Source organism: Pinus tabuliformis, chromosome 8 (genome assembly GCF_031772625.1).
Source record: "Pinus tabuliformis cultivar Carrire ecotype Pingquan chromosome 8, CPIR1, whole genome shotgun sequence".
Taxonomy (NCBI): Eukaryota; Viridiplantae; Streptophyta; class Pinopsida; order Pinales; family Pinaceae; genus Pinus; species Pinus tabuliformis.
This window is the reverse complement of record NC_142294.1, coordinates 2,040,623,651-2,040,636,708: the sequence shown is the minus strand read 5'-3', so window position 1 is coordinate 2,040,636,708 and position 13,058 is coordinate 2,040,623,651. Positions and strand designations below refer to the sequence as shown.

General features: G+C 40.6%; 2 protein-coding genes across 8 annotated transcripts in view; one reads left to right on the top strand and one right to left on the bottom strand.

Moving 5' to 3' along the window:
• POL{LAMBDA} (DNA polymerase lambda (POLL)) overlaps positions 1 to 13,058 on the bottom strand; it is a 364,299-nt gene that overhangs the window by 260,241 nt on the left and 91,000 nt on the right. The gene's annotated exons all lie outside the window — the stretch shown is intronic.
• LOC149244642 (uncharacterized) lies at positions 611 to 2,679 on the top strand. Its single transcript, XM_089374953.1, has 2 exons — positions 611 to 2,190; positions 2,314 to 2,679. Exons 1-2 carry the CDS (start codon positions 1,657 to 1,659, stop codon positions 2,515 to 2,517), a joined length of 738 nt encoding a protein of 245 aa, XP_089231079.1. The 5' UTR covers positions 611 to 1,656; the 3' UTR covers positions 2,518 to 2,679.

The window sequence follows — 13,058 nt, the reverse complement described above, 5'->3', positions numbered from 1 at the left end:
CCAAGATGGTGTTCTTTTGGCTTCTATGTATCATTCCACTCTTGGTTTTAATGATGGCAAGGGTGAGGAATAGAGGGGAAGAGGAAGGGGATGAACTTGGTGACCCAATGTATGATGAGGAGGAAGGGTTTGAAGAGGAAGGGGATGAACTTGAAGGGGACACTGAAGCACAAGATGGGAAAGGTACATCAAATCCCTTGTGGAACTATGTGACCAAACTTGAAGGGGAAAGGGTGGTGGATCTTACAAATTTTTGTGCCCTCATGGTTGTCATGGAGGAAAACCATATACGGGTTCATATACCCGTCTGAGGAGGCATCTTTGTGGGGTGCTGGACAGTGATGAAAAAAAGGGTTCTGTGGGGGTAACCATTTGCCCAAACATTTCAAGTGAACAAAGAGAAAAATACATCCAAATAGAGATGGCTGCACAACGAAAAAACAAGAAACAAAAAACTCATTCTGAATCAAGTGCAACCTCTAAATTTGGTAGTTGCCCATCTCCTCATAGTACTTTTGCAACCTCTGGAGGTAGAAAAACAATAGGGGATTTCCTTAATGTTGCTGGGAGGGATGATGTGGATGGAAAGATAGTCCGTTTTCTTTGTGCTTGCGGTGTACCATTCAATGTGCTTCGCTCTCCCTATTGGCATGAAATGGTAAAGGCCATCAATGAAGCCCCAAAAGGATACAAGGCCCCCAACTATGAGAAAGCTAGAACAGTGTTATTAGAAAGAGAAAAAGCTAAGGTTCAAAGAGCTTTGACACGTTTTACACATGAGTGGGTGGATTCTGGGGTATCCATTGTATCAGATGGGTGGACAAATATTAGAAACCAACATTTGATAAATGTTCTTGGTGTTTCTTCTAGTGGTGCAGTATTTATTGCATCTCATGACTCCTCCTCCATCAGTGCAACTGCACCAAACATTGCAGATCTCCTATTGAAATCAATCAAAGATGTTGGTCCGAATAATGTGGTTCAAGTGATCACAGATAATGCAGCAAATTGTAAGTTAGCAGGAAAAATTATTGAGCGTACTCATCCACACATCTTTTGGTCTGGGTGCCTGGTTCACACATTGAACCTTTTGATGCATGATATTGTGAAACACAAAGATTGTGGGTGGATTGCTGAGGTTTACAGGAAAGGGAAGCAGCTCATTAAATTCATCACAGGGCATACAAGGGTAAACTACTTCTATGGCACTTACTCCAAGTTGCAATTGCTTAAAATTGCAAAGACAAGATTTGCTAGTTATTACCTCACCTTTAGGCGGCTAGTGAGGGTGAGACAAGCTTTAACTAATCTGGTGTGTGCTGAAACATGGGATGAAATTAACACTGACACAGATGGTGCTAATGAAGTCAAGGACACTGTTCTTGACAGTTACTTTTGGTCACAGGTTAAATATGTTTTGCAATTCACCAAACCAATTTATTACATGATCAAGTTTGCAGATTCAGATCGACCAGTAATTGGGGAGGTGTATGAGCAAATGGATAGCATGTTGGGGCAGATTAAAGACATTGTTGAGCCTAGAGATACCACCTTGTACAATTATATTCGTGAAGAGGTGGAAAAACGATGGGATATGCTAAATGTTCCATTGCATGCATTAGCATATGTTTTGACACCTAAATACTATCATCCATCATGGCTTTCAAAACCAGCACCTGGGGGGGAGTCAGGAAAAAACCACACCAAGATAAAGAGGTTCACGAAAAATATATGGCTGCATTGAGTAGATTAATCCCTGATAATGAGGAGGCTGCATTGGTACGGAGACAGGTGAGCAACTATACGAGCAACACTGGTCCATTTGGGAGCATGCATGCAATTCAAGATCGAGAGCATTTTTCTGCTCTTGAGTGGTGGAACATGCATGGAGGGCCTACTCCACTTCTACAGAGTTTGGCATTGCGGGTGCTATCACAGGTGGTAAACACTTCTTCTGCAGAGAGGTGTTGGAGCTCTTATTCTTTCATCCACAGTGTTAAAAGGAACAGGTTGAATTTAGACCGGGCAGAGAGCTTGGTTTATGTTCATTACAACTTGCGATTGTTGTCCCATTACTGTGAAGATGCAAAGTCTAATAAAGACTTGTTGACTTGGGACAAGAATCCAGAGGAGCCCAATTTGGAGGATGGAGTGTTGCGACTAGAGCAATTAGAGGATTCTCTTATCCAGGTATGTCCATTGTGGTATGAATTTTCCAATTTTCCCTTATAAAGCATTTCTCTAATTCATGTTTTTAATTTTTTTGTTAACTAGTGTTTTTTTTTTTTGCATGAATTTTTTGAGCGATTCTAGGATGATGACACGGGTGTTGATATGCCACAACCCCCACCCCCATCTGGTCCCTTGGTTTCTAGGTTCCATGGTTCAACACCAACGGCAGGGGGTTCTTCTTCATCAGTTCCAGTGCCACGACTTACACAGGGACCATCTTCTTCATTGCCACCACGTGGAGGCCCGCCATCACGTTCTATTCGTGGTGGAAGGAGGAGAGATTAGTAGATATATTCACAATCTACTTCTTTTTGTCATAGATTACTCATTAGACTTGTAGACTTGTGAATTTGAATTTTGAACCTTTTTGGCTTGGCGGTGACCAAGTGACATATTTTGTAAACATTATTATTTGAATTTTGGACATGACAAATGTTGACAGTTGCTCACTTGCTAGATAAATCATAATATGCTCTATGTTTTATGTTTTATAATATGCTTAAATGTTTTATGTTTTATAATATGCTTAAAAATTTGATGTATGTTTGTAATAGCTAAAATATAGATGATTGTTGTACATACTAGTAACTACAATGGAATCATGGATGCCATATCTATCTTGATTTATGCAAAAATATGCATGTTTTCATGTCTTCTACAATTAATTTGGTATTTGGGATGTTTGTTTTGAGTATAAATGCAAAAAAATATAAAAATATATATATATATATAGCAGACGCTTCCGCGGACGCTTCGCTTCCTAGATTTTTGGAAAATGACGCTTCCGCGCTCCGCGCTTCCGCTTCGCTCCCGCTTCGTGCAACATTGGTTGGAACCCATGGCAGAAAAGGGTATCTTTATGGGTTACAGCGAGACTTCGAAGGCCTATCAGATCTTCATTCCTTCTAAACAGGGAGTGGTGATTAGGAGGGATGTGAAGTTCGAGGAGGAGAAGGCCTATCAGAGATCACGGGCGTATGATGAGAGGGAGTCACAGAGTTCTCCTCAGTAGGGAGGTCAGGTATAGGGAGCAAGACCTCAGGTTTCTGGATTGACTGGTATAGGAGGTACATCAGTGTGACATATGGGGCACCAGTGGCGAGTTCACCAAGCATTTCTTTAGGGGGTCCACTGGTACAGAGTTCACATGGCACTTCTCTTACAGGTCCTTTGAGGACAGGTGTTGGTACAGCCACACCAGGGTCAGTTGGCAGACCTTCAGGTTCACCAAACTGGGGGCAGAGGATGAGGTTCCCTATGGGGAAGCTTCTTCAGAGAAGAGGGGGCCCAAGTGGCTTCAAGACACCTTGAAGGAACAAAGTTTGTTGGTCCTTCAAAGAGGGTGAACAAGGAAAGCGTGCCACCTGAGCGGTTTTGCAATTATGTAGCCAAGGCTACCAACATTGTTGACTCTGATCCTACTAGCTATGAGGAGGCTATCAGCCCGGAGGTATGGAGAGAGGCTATGGTGGAGGAGTATGCCTCTATCATTAAGAACAATGTCTGGGAAGTGGTGCCTAGGCCTAAGGGCAAGTCAGTTGGTGGCACTACAAGATCGAGCATGCTGCGGATGGCAACATTAAGAAGTTCAAGGCGAGGTTTGTGGCTAGAGGGTTCTCACAGATAGAGGGAGTTGACTATGATGAGACCTTCGCTCCCATAGCTCAGTACACTTCTATCCAGTCCCTTATTTCTATTGCTGCAGAAATGGGTTGGCAGATCCATCAGATGGATGTGAAGACCGCATTTCTGAACGAAGTTATAGAGGAGGAGGTGTATGTTGAGCAGCCGCAGGGCTTTGAGGTACTTAGGCGGAAGATCCATGTATGCTGGTTGAGGCGAGCACTCTATGGACTTAAGCAAGCTCCGAGAGCTTGGTCTTCAAGGATTGATACTTACTTGCAGCAGATGGGTTTCACGAAGAGTGATGCAGATCTGAACCTATACTACATTGTTGTAGGGGATGATCCGCTCATTCTTGTGCTATATGTTGAATACTTGTTCATTACTGGGGCAGAGAGACTGATTAGTGGTTGGAAGGAGGATCTTGCTATGGAGTTCGAGATGAAGGACATTGGGCTGATGCATTACTTTTTGGGGCTTGAGGTGTGGCAGGAGGAGGGGGATATATTTCTGGGGTAGGGGCAATATGTTGTTGATGTGTTGAGCAGATTTCACATGGCAAACTGTAGACCCATGTCCACACCTATGATCACCAACTGGAAGAAGCTTCATGCTTCATATTCTAGTTTGGTGGATCCCACATTGTATAGGTAGCTTATTATCCTTGATGTATCTGGTCAACACTATGCCAGATATATGCTTTGCAGTGAACACACTTAGCCAGTTCATGGTTGAGCCCGGGAGGTTGCACTTGGTAGCTGCAAACATGCAAGGGACTTTTGATTATGGTCTGGACTATAGGCAAGGAGATGGAGTGAGGTTGGCAGGTTACACAGATGCAGATTGGGCAGGCTATGCTTCTGACAGGAAAATCACTTCATGGTGTTGCTTCGAATTGGGTTCAGCAGTTGTGTCGTGGTTCAGTCGAAAGCAAAAGTCAGTTGCTTTGAGCTCTTCTGAGGCTGAGTATATGGTTGCTAGCCAAGCTAGTTGTGAGGCCATTTGGCTTCACAAGTTGTTGTATGGCCTATTTGATCAAGAGTTGAGAGTCGAGACTAACAATTATTCACTGTGACAATCAGAGTTGCATTAAACTCACAAAGAATCCAGTATTTCATGACAGGTCAAAACACATTAACATCAGATATCATTTCATCAAAGACTATGTTCAGAAGAAGGCAGTGATGCTGGAGTATATATCAACAGACGAGCAAGTGGTCGATGTTCTCACAAAGTCCTTGCCAAGAGGCAAGCATGTCCATTTCAGGGACAAGATGGGTGTGGTGAGAAACACTTTCCTCGATAAGAGGGAGTGTTGATTTTTAATGTACCTTGGACAAGTGGTTTCCCATGGGTTAGTTTCTACCTAGGGAAAAGTGTCCAACATAATTATTTTCCTAAGTGTGACTTTATAAAATGAAAGTGACTTTATAGTGGTAAAGTCAATGTTAAATTATAAAGTGAAAAGTAACTTTAGACATAAAGTACAATGTGGGTACTTTATTTAATGGGTGAGTAAAAAATAGAAAGTGAGAATTAAATGCACATTTATTCAGTGTTCCACGGGGTCACATCCCCCCACCTAGGGGTCGAGTTTCCTAGCTCCCTCGCGCTCTAGGGACTTGGGGATGAGAGGGGGTCGTTTCCCCACGCTCCCAAAAAACAGGGGAAGCGAGGAAACTTGAAAGGGGTCGTTTCCTCCATTTTTGGGGTCGTTTCCTCCATTTTTGGGGTCCTTTCCTCCATTTGGGGTCATTTCCTAGGAAAAAGGGATCTCAAGGGGTCTTGAGGGGTCATTTCCCTAGAAAAAAATTACAATTTTTTTATGAAACAAAAAAATCGTAATTTTTTATATTTGTTGACCGGGAAGGGTTTACGTTATGTTCATTTCACATTTCATTTTCTGTTTGCTCCTTCATTGAACTGAACACTGCTGCCATCGCCACGTAGCCTTCTGTCTGCTACTTCGTTGAAGGGAATGTTGCCGCCATCACCGAGCAGCCTTCTGTCTGCTCCTTCGTTGAACGAAACGCTGCCGCCATCGCTCATTTATCTTTTGATATGTTCTTATGTTATTTTCACTTTATAAAAGTAAAAAATTTGACTCTTGATGTATCAGACTTGACTTTTATAATTTTATTTCAATATTCAGTATTCAATGTTCATAGTTTGAAGTGGAACATCAATATGGTTTAAGTTTTAAAGTTTAAAACTTTAAACATTTATAATTTTATAATTTATTTTCATTAACCATTGTTGGTAAGTTAGTAGACTAGTAGTTACATTGTACAGTTACAAACTTACATGTATGATGTATGATGTATGATTATAATTTATATGATAATGATATCAATGATCATGCTTTTTGTTTTAAATTTGTTTCAGTTATATGATTCATCGATTTATATTTTATATTTATAAGTTTTTAAGACCCCGACGTCCCCCCCCGTTTCCTAAAACTTGGTGGGGAGCTTTTGCATAGGCCGCTCCTGCATATCCCCGCTCCCTCGCCTCCTCGTCCCAGAAACTTGGTGGAACATTGCATCTATTCTCATCCCTTGATCTAAATGAATCTGAGCCATTAGATCTTAGGGTTGCCCAAAAGTCATTTAGGGAAACATAAGGGGGAGACGAAAAGAGAGACTGCATTCATTCTTCATGCGCAGATTGGGGAAAGGAGGCTGAGATCTAGAGAAAAGTTCTGAAAGAGAAATTTGTTGCAGCAAGTTGAAGGAGTGATTTCTGGGCAAAGTTGGGCACGAAAATCAAGGCATAGAAGACAGCAGAAGGTACAGTACAAATAGCATTTAATGATGTGAGTTGCACGCCGTTTGAGAGGAGTTTTGGGGAAAAAATTGAAAAAAAAAAAATCTGTACAATCCGTATAGCAGTACGGAAATTCATATAGTCCGTACGAAATCCATGCAATACAGTCTGTACAGTCGTATCCATATGGTGCATATTTTCAACTTCAAGTGGGCATGGAAATTGAGGCAAAGTGGGCACAGTTTTCAAGGAGTTTTGGGCTGAAGAGAAAGTTGTATTTTGCTGTTTTGTTTTGTCTGCAAATGTATTTTTCTTGAACTTGAAAAATAAATAAATTTGAAGAGCTCAGTAGGTTTCCCCCGGAGAAGATTGAAGGGGTTTTGCCTGGGTCTAAGTTGAGCAAAAATCTGTGTATTTTTATGTGTGTTGCTGGTCTGTTTATGTCCATATTTATTTTCAACATGTGTTGACAGTCCCATGTGTTTTAATCTGAAAATTTCATTTCCAAAATTATATATGTTGAATGTATGTTTATGGGAAAGGGCATTTAACTGAATGGGAGTGATAAGTGAAATTAAAACCGGGTTGGGATTGCAGGAAACATTTTAGTCATAAAATTTCAACATGTTTCCAACAACAACTCTATACTCTTTGGTGGAGATCATGGTACTATCAGCTGCTTGTAGAGCTCCTCCTTTCGATGTTATGAACTTCATCTTCTTCATTATGGATCCTTCATCTTCTAGTTCTTCTTCGTAGGGCATCGACCATCCATCACTTTCCTTCACGAAACATAGGATTGAACCAATAGTCATGTCATCCTTCTTTTCATCGGAAAGTGATCTTCCAATCCACATCTGCCTTTTCTTCATATAACTACCTCTTCCAAGTCATGTTTCTTTTAGGATCTTCCATCCATTCCCATGAGTACTAGTTGTAGGTGACATCTACAACTCTCTTTCGGTAGCCTTGTTTCAACCCAACCAGATGTTATTCAAAAATCAAAATGAACATCAAATCAAAGTTACCTTTTATGATGGTCTTTCATCATGACATCTGCTTCTTGCAACATCAACATCTTGCACATTCATAAACACATCTCCAAGACTTTCAATGTCAAGGGTCTTCATATCTTTAACTATGGAGATGTCATAGCTAATTCTTCTAGTAATCAGATGTTGATTGCTTATCTTATCTTACATGACAATAGTTGCATCTTTCACGAACTCTTCTTCCTTTCTTCACATATTGTGTTCCCAGGAATTTCTATAGTTCCTTCATATTGTCATCCACCTCATATTCCATATGAGGACATATTATGTTGATTTCATCTTATCAATATGTGAACTAGTTCAAGGCATATGCCTTCATGCATCTTTCTAAAGGAAGAGATCCTTCTTTCTCGAACATGCTCACGAGATAGATCATTCACCCATGTTATTTGCAACTATATGATGACATGACTTAATCTATCAAATACATACCAGTGTTTTAAAAATCGTTTTCAAAAACCGGTTACCGGTCAAATCGGCCGGTTAGCAAGTTAGCCGGTCCGAACTGGCCAAAAAACCCGGTTTGGAAGGCAGTTTCTCCAATTTTTGGCCCTAACCGGTGAAAATGGGCCAGTTTAGGACGGAACCGGCCGGTTTGTATCAAACCGGCCGGTTTTAGGCATGCCCACCATAACTTGCAAAAAGCGGATTTCTAACTGTGGTTTTGGGGTTTTGGGGGGGAACAAAGGGTGTTTTCCCTCCAAAAACACCCTCTCCAAGCTATAAGAGGTCCCTCTCACTCTCATTTGTCTCACACAACTGATTTGGAGTGTTTGTGAGCTTGGAGAGTGTTGAGTTTTTGCTGAAGTAGTCATCTTGGAGTTGGAGTTGGAGCTATTTTGGAGATAGTGTGTAGCTGTCAGTGGAGTTGCCATCTTCAAGAGGAGACTAAGGAAGCTAGTTTGCATTTCCAGGTAAGGATTTGCACTTGAAAATTCCTTATTTGACTGTTGTCCATGAATTAATTTTTTTTATGTGTTATAAACTTCTCACTTCTATGATCTACCATCCAGGGAGTCATCATGCCTCCAAAAGCCATAGATACTGCATGGGCTCATTGTGATATGATTGATGGCAAAATGATCTGCAAATATTGCCAAAAATCCATTCAAGGAGGGGGTATTAACAGGTTCAAGCAACACTTGGCTGGGATAGGAGGCCATGTAAAGCCATGTGGAGCACCAAATGAAATAATAGGGCATATTAGGGCAGAATAACTTCAGAAGTTTGAGACTCAAGTCACTGAACCAATAGAGAAGTTTGTGACTGCAAAGTTTGGGAGTCGAGACTCAACCAACTGAGTTTGATCATGATCACTGAGACTCATGAGAAGTTTCAACTTCAAGTGATAATGTTGATCACTATTATAGTATTTACTATTATCATATATGTAGAGTCTAGACTGAAGTCTTGTAGTAGGCCACTGGCCCCATAGTTTGTAGGCTTTGTTTTTGCACTCTAGAGGCCATTTAGAGCCTCATTGCTTATGTATTTTGTCGATGATATGTATTGCACTCGGTGCCATTTTGATATATTCACCTTTACATGGTATATAAATGAGCAATCTTTGCATATTTTGTCTCTATTGGCTTGGAATCATGGTTTTAAATCTTAAAAATAGTTTTTTTCATTAAAAAAAAATTATTTAATGTATTTTTCTAAAACCGGTTCGTTTAGACCAAACCAGTCCCGGTTAGACCGGTTCCGGTCGGTAAACCGGTTCATTAGGTGGACCGGTCCGGTCACCGGTTCCGGTTTTAAAAACATTGATACATACATACCTCTTTTCTCCTTTTGGTAATCTAGACTTCCTTTGACAGCTTCCTTTCCTTGCTTGAAATTACTTCAACCATCTTAACATGCTGCACTACTTTGTCACCATAACATCATCCTTCTAAACAATGGATTCCACACATGGTAGGATATTGACAATCAACGACGTATTTGCTTCTTCCAAGTAGAGGTGAACTTTCTAATGAAGATTCCAATGGGGGATCTTGATTATCCTCATCTTGCAAATGCTCCTTCCTAATGATGATTATGTATGATGTTTTCTTTCTATCTTTTATCATGCTAGATGACTTTCTTCCAACCATATATACTACTACTTCGGTTTCCTTTTCATGCTTTCAATGAGGATATCATGAGCTACTTTCTTTCTATCATAATGTTTGCTACAACCATGTAGACTTCTACTTCAGCTATCCTTTCAAGCTTCTATAATGATGTCATGAGCTCTTTTCTGCTTCAATCGTATGCTTCTAATATGATGCATCCTGTCATACTTACAATGCTTCTCATCCTGACTGCAATCTTTAACCATAGTAGAGGTCTTTTCACCTCCTACTTCTCCTTACTATGTGAGAAGTCTTAATAGTGAAGATCTATCCCTTCTTCCTTCTTGGATTTCTTCTCATCAGGTTCTTCAACTTCTTCGGTGATATGGGCTTCATTCCTTTCCTTCCTTTTCTTGTTTCCCTTCTTGAGTTTAGGACAATCTCTCTTGAAATGCCCATATTCCTGACATCCATAGCATTGGATTTTTGACATATCGATCTTCTTCTTTTTCTGAGGACCAAACTTTCCAAACTTTCCTTTTCTCTTGGCCATGGCAGCAAATGCTTGAACCTGTTCATTTGACCCAATATTGCTCTTTTCTTTTAACCTAGTTTCTTCAATCTTGCATAGTGACCAGAGTTCACTAAATGGGGTGGCTTCCTTCTTTCCATAGATACTTGATACAAAGTTACCCCATTCATCAGGTAGTGCATTGAGCACAACGATGGTCATTTCTTTATCAGACATTATTTCTCCCAACTCTTTTAGTTGATCTCTTATTTGTGACACCCTCATAAGGTATGAGGCTATCCCTTCTTCTTTTGATACCTTCATTTTGTATAGCTCAGTTCTCAAGGATATCACTTCTCCTGCAGCGCGTACGGAAAACAATTCTACCAACTTTTCATAGATTTCTTTTGATGTCTCCAACTTTGCTACATAAGGGATGAGGGGATCCTTGATTGATTCTATAATGATTCTTTGAGCCCTTAATTCCCCTTTCATATCCTTTGATAATGCTTGAGCTTGCTCTTGAGATGGTTTTGAGACTTTACACTTTACCTCTTTTTTCCATGCAAGGAAGTTTGATGACCCAACCAATTTGTTGCTCTCCTTACAAAATGAAGTCATGTTGACAGTAGATTCAGACATAGATATAAAGACACTTACTTGTCAAGTGAAGATGCTCCTAGATGATGATATCTTCAACTTGATGCCTTCTTCATGATGTTGAAAATAGAAAATGCCTTCTTGAATATGATTGTTTCTTTGATGACGTCTTCTTCAAAGATGACACTACTTCGATGTGATCCTTTCTTTAAAGAGAGGGATATCACCTTGATGATGAAGATGGCAATGACTCTTCCTGCTTTCCTTGGATATAAAGACTTCAAGATGCTTCAATGTGAAGATGCTCCTAGATGATGATATCTTCAACTTGATGGCTTCTTGATGATGTTGAAAATAGAAAATGCCTTCTTGAATATGATTTTTTTTTATGATGTCTTCTTCAAAGATGACAATACTTCTATCTTAGATGATATGCTTTGAGATGTGATCCTTTCTTTAAAGAGAGGGATATCACCTTGATGATGAAGATGGCAATGCATCTTCCTACTTCCCTTGGATATAAAGACTTCAAGATGCTTCAATGTGTATTCCTTGTTTCTTTGAGTGGAGGTAGGGTCCTTCAGGTCTTCTTTTCCTTATAATGATGATTGTAAAATGTGTGAGCTTCCCAAGAATACTTCAAGCAATGCATCTTCGTACTTCCCTTGGATATAAAGACTTCAAGATGCTTCAATGTGTATTCCTTGTTTCTTTGAGTGGAGGTAGGGTCCTTCAGGTCTTCTTTTCCTTATAATGATGATTGTAAAATGTGTGAGCTTCCCAAGAATACTTCAAGCATAGAACCCTTCTTTGAATTAGCTAGGGTTTTGAGGTCTTCTTTGATACTCCTTAGTTCCTTCCTTCAAGGTGATGAGTGGGTTAGTCCTCTTTGATGATGTCCTTGTGCTTGGCCCTTATGTATCCTTCTTCAATAATGATCTTTAAGTTGCCTTCTCTTCTTATCGTAGTCACCTTAGCTCTGATACCATGTTGAGAAATCTAGGGGCAACTATATTAAATGATTTCTATTGCTTTGATAACTGCTTGTGATATATTTTACTTAACTTGACTAGCTTCTTCTTTCAGCCAGGGCCTATTACCCACCATTTTGTGGGTGATATCCCTAGGAGGAAAAAAAATTCTCCAAGATGGTCCTCAGCCGGCAGCCAGCAGCCCTTACAGTCACCAGCTAGCTCATTGTACCATTTCTCTGCCACCTGAGCCAGCCATGTGGTCCGCCATGTGGTCCATCACCCATCTGCCATGATCGTATGTTGGAAGGTGGGCCTCCCGAACCTAAAGGTATGCCTTGTCATTTGGAAATTGAGTATTGTAGTTTGCTTATCATGGATAGTTTTGGGCATGGATTAATGGGGGGATTCGGCAAAAAGAATAGGCTAGGTTCGTGCTCTTGTCCCCTAGACCCCTTTTGGGTATTAACCTTGGATTCTAGTCCTGTGGGATCTCTTTTACTGACCATTTGGACTTAGGGATGGTATTTCATGGGAAACCTCGATTTTGATTGCATGGTCCGGCTCCCTTATCCGCTTATATTACCCTCTTCCACTCATTATTACCCCTTTCATTATTTCTCCCACCTGGGTCCACATTCCTCCATTGGGTCCACATAGGGTTAGCTCGCTTTCCCCTTGCCCACACCTTGGGTCATGGTCTAGAATGAAGCCTGGAGTTTGATGTAGCTAAAAATAAAGATAAAAGAATATTTGGCCACATTCAACAAGAAATGTACCACAAAATGCAAAATATGGCTGGGACAAACACATTTAGCATGTGGGCAAAAGCCAATACATGAGCTCTACCCCATCATCATGGCCATCACCCTGGTTCCTACAAGTTCTATGAACCTCCTTCATCATATAGGAACCCATGATTGCCCCAACCCTGGTGGGCAATGAACCGCCCTACCTTAAACAAGGGTATTCACTACTATATCTTATACATCATGCTCTTACCCCTTGAGCCCCGAGCAGTTAATCAAAGAAAATCATAAAAAGGAAAAAGGCATATAAAGAAGGGTGGAAAAATCAAGGTCGGGGCACCTCATGTACCACGACTACTCTATCTTATACATTATAAACCCAAGTGTGGGCTTCCCTCTTGTTAGCTACTCTTGTACCCCAGCATGTGACCCAGGGCTGCCCTTCTCATCCCCTACTTCATTTACTTATATGTCACATGCCACCACCTTTTGAAGGA

Bases quoted from the DNA above. Each gene is read 5' to 3' on its own strand.
- LOC149244642 (XM_089374953.1), top strand. From the start codon at position 1,657: ATGGCTTTCAAAACCAGCACCTGGGGGGGAGTCAGGAAAAAACCACAC. The intron at 2,191-2,313 runs GTATGTCCATTG...GAGCGATTCTAG, and splicing joins TAGAGGATTCTCTTATCCAG to GATGATGACACGGGTGTTGA.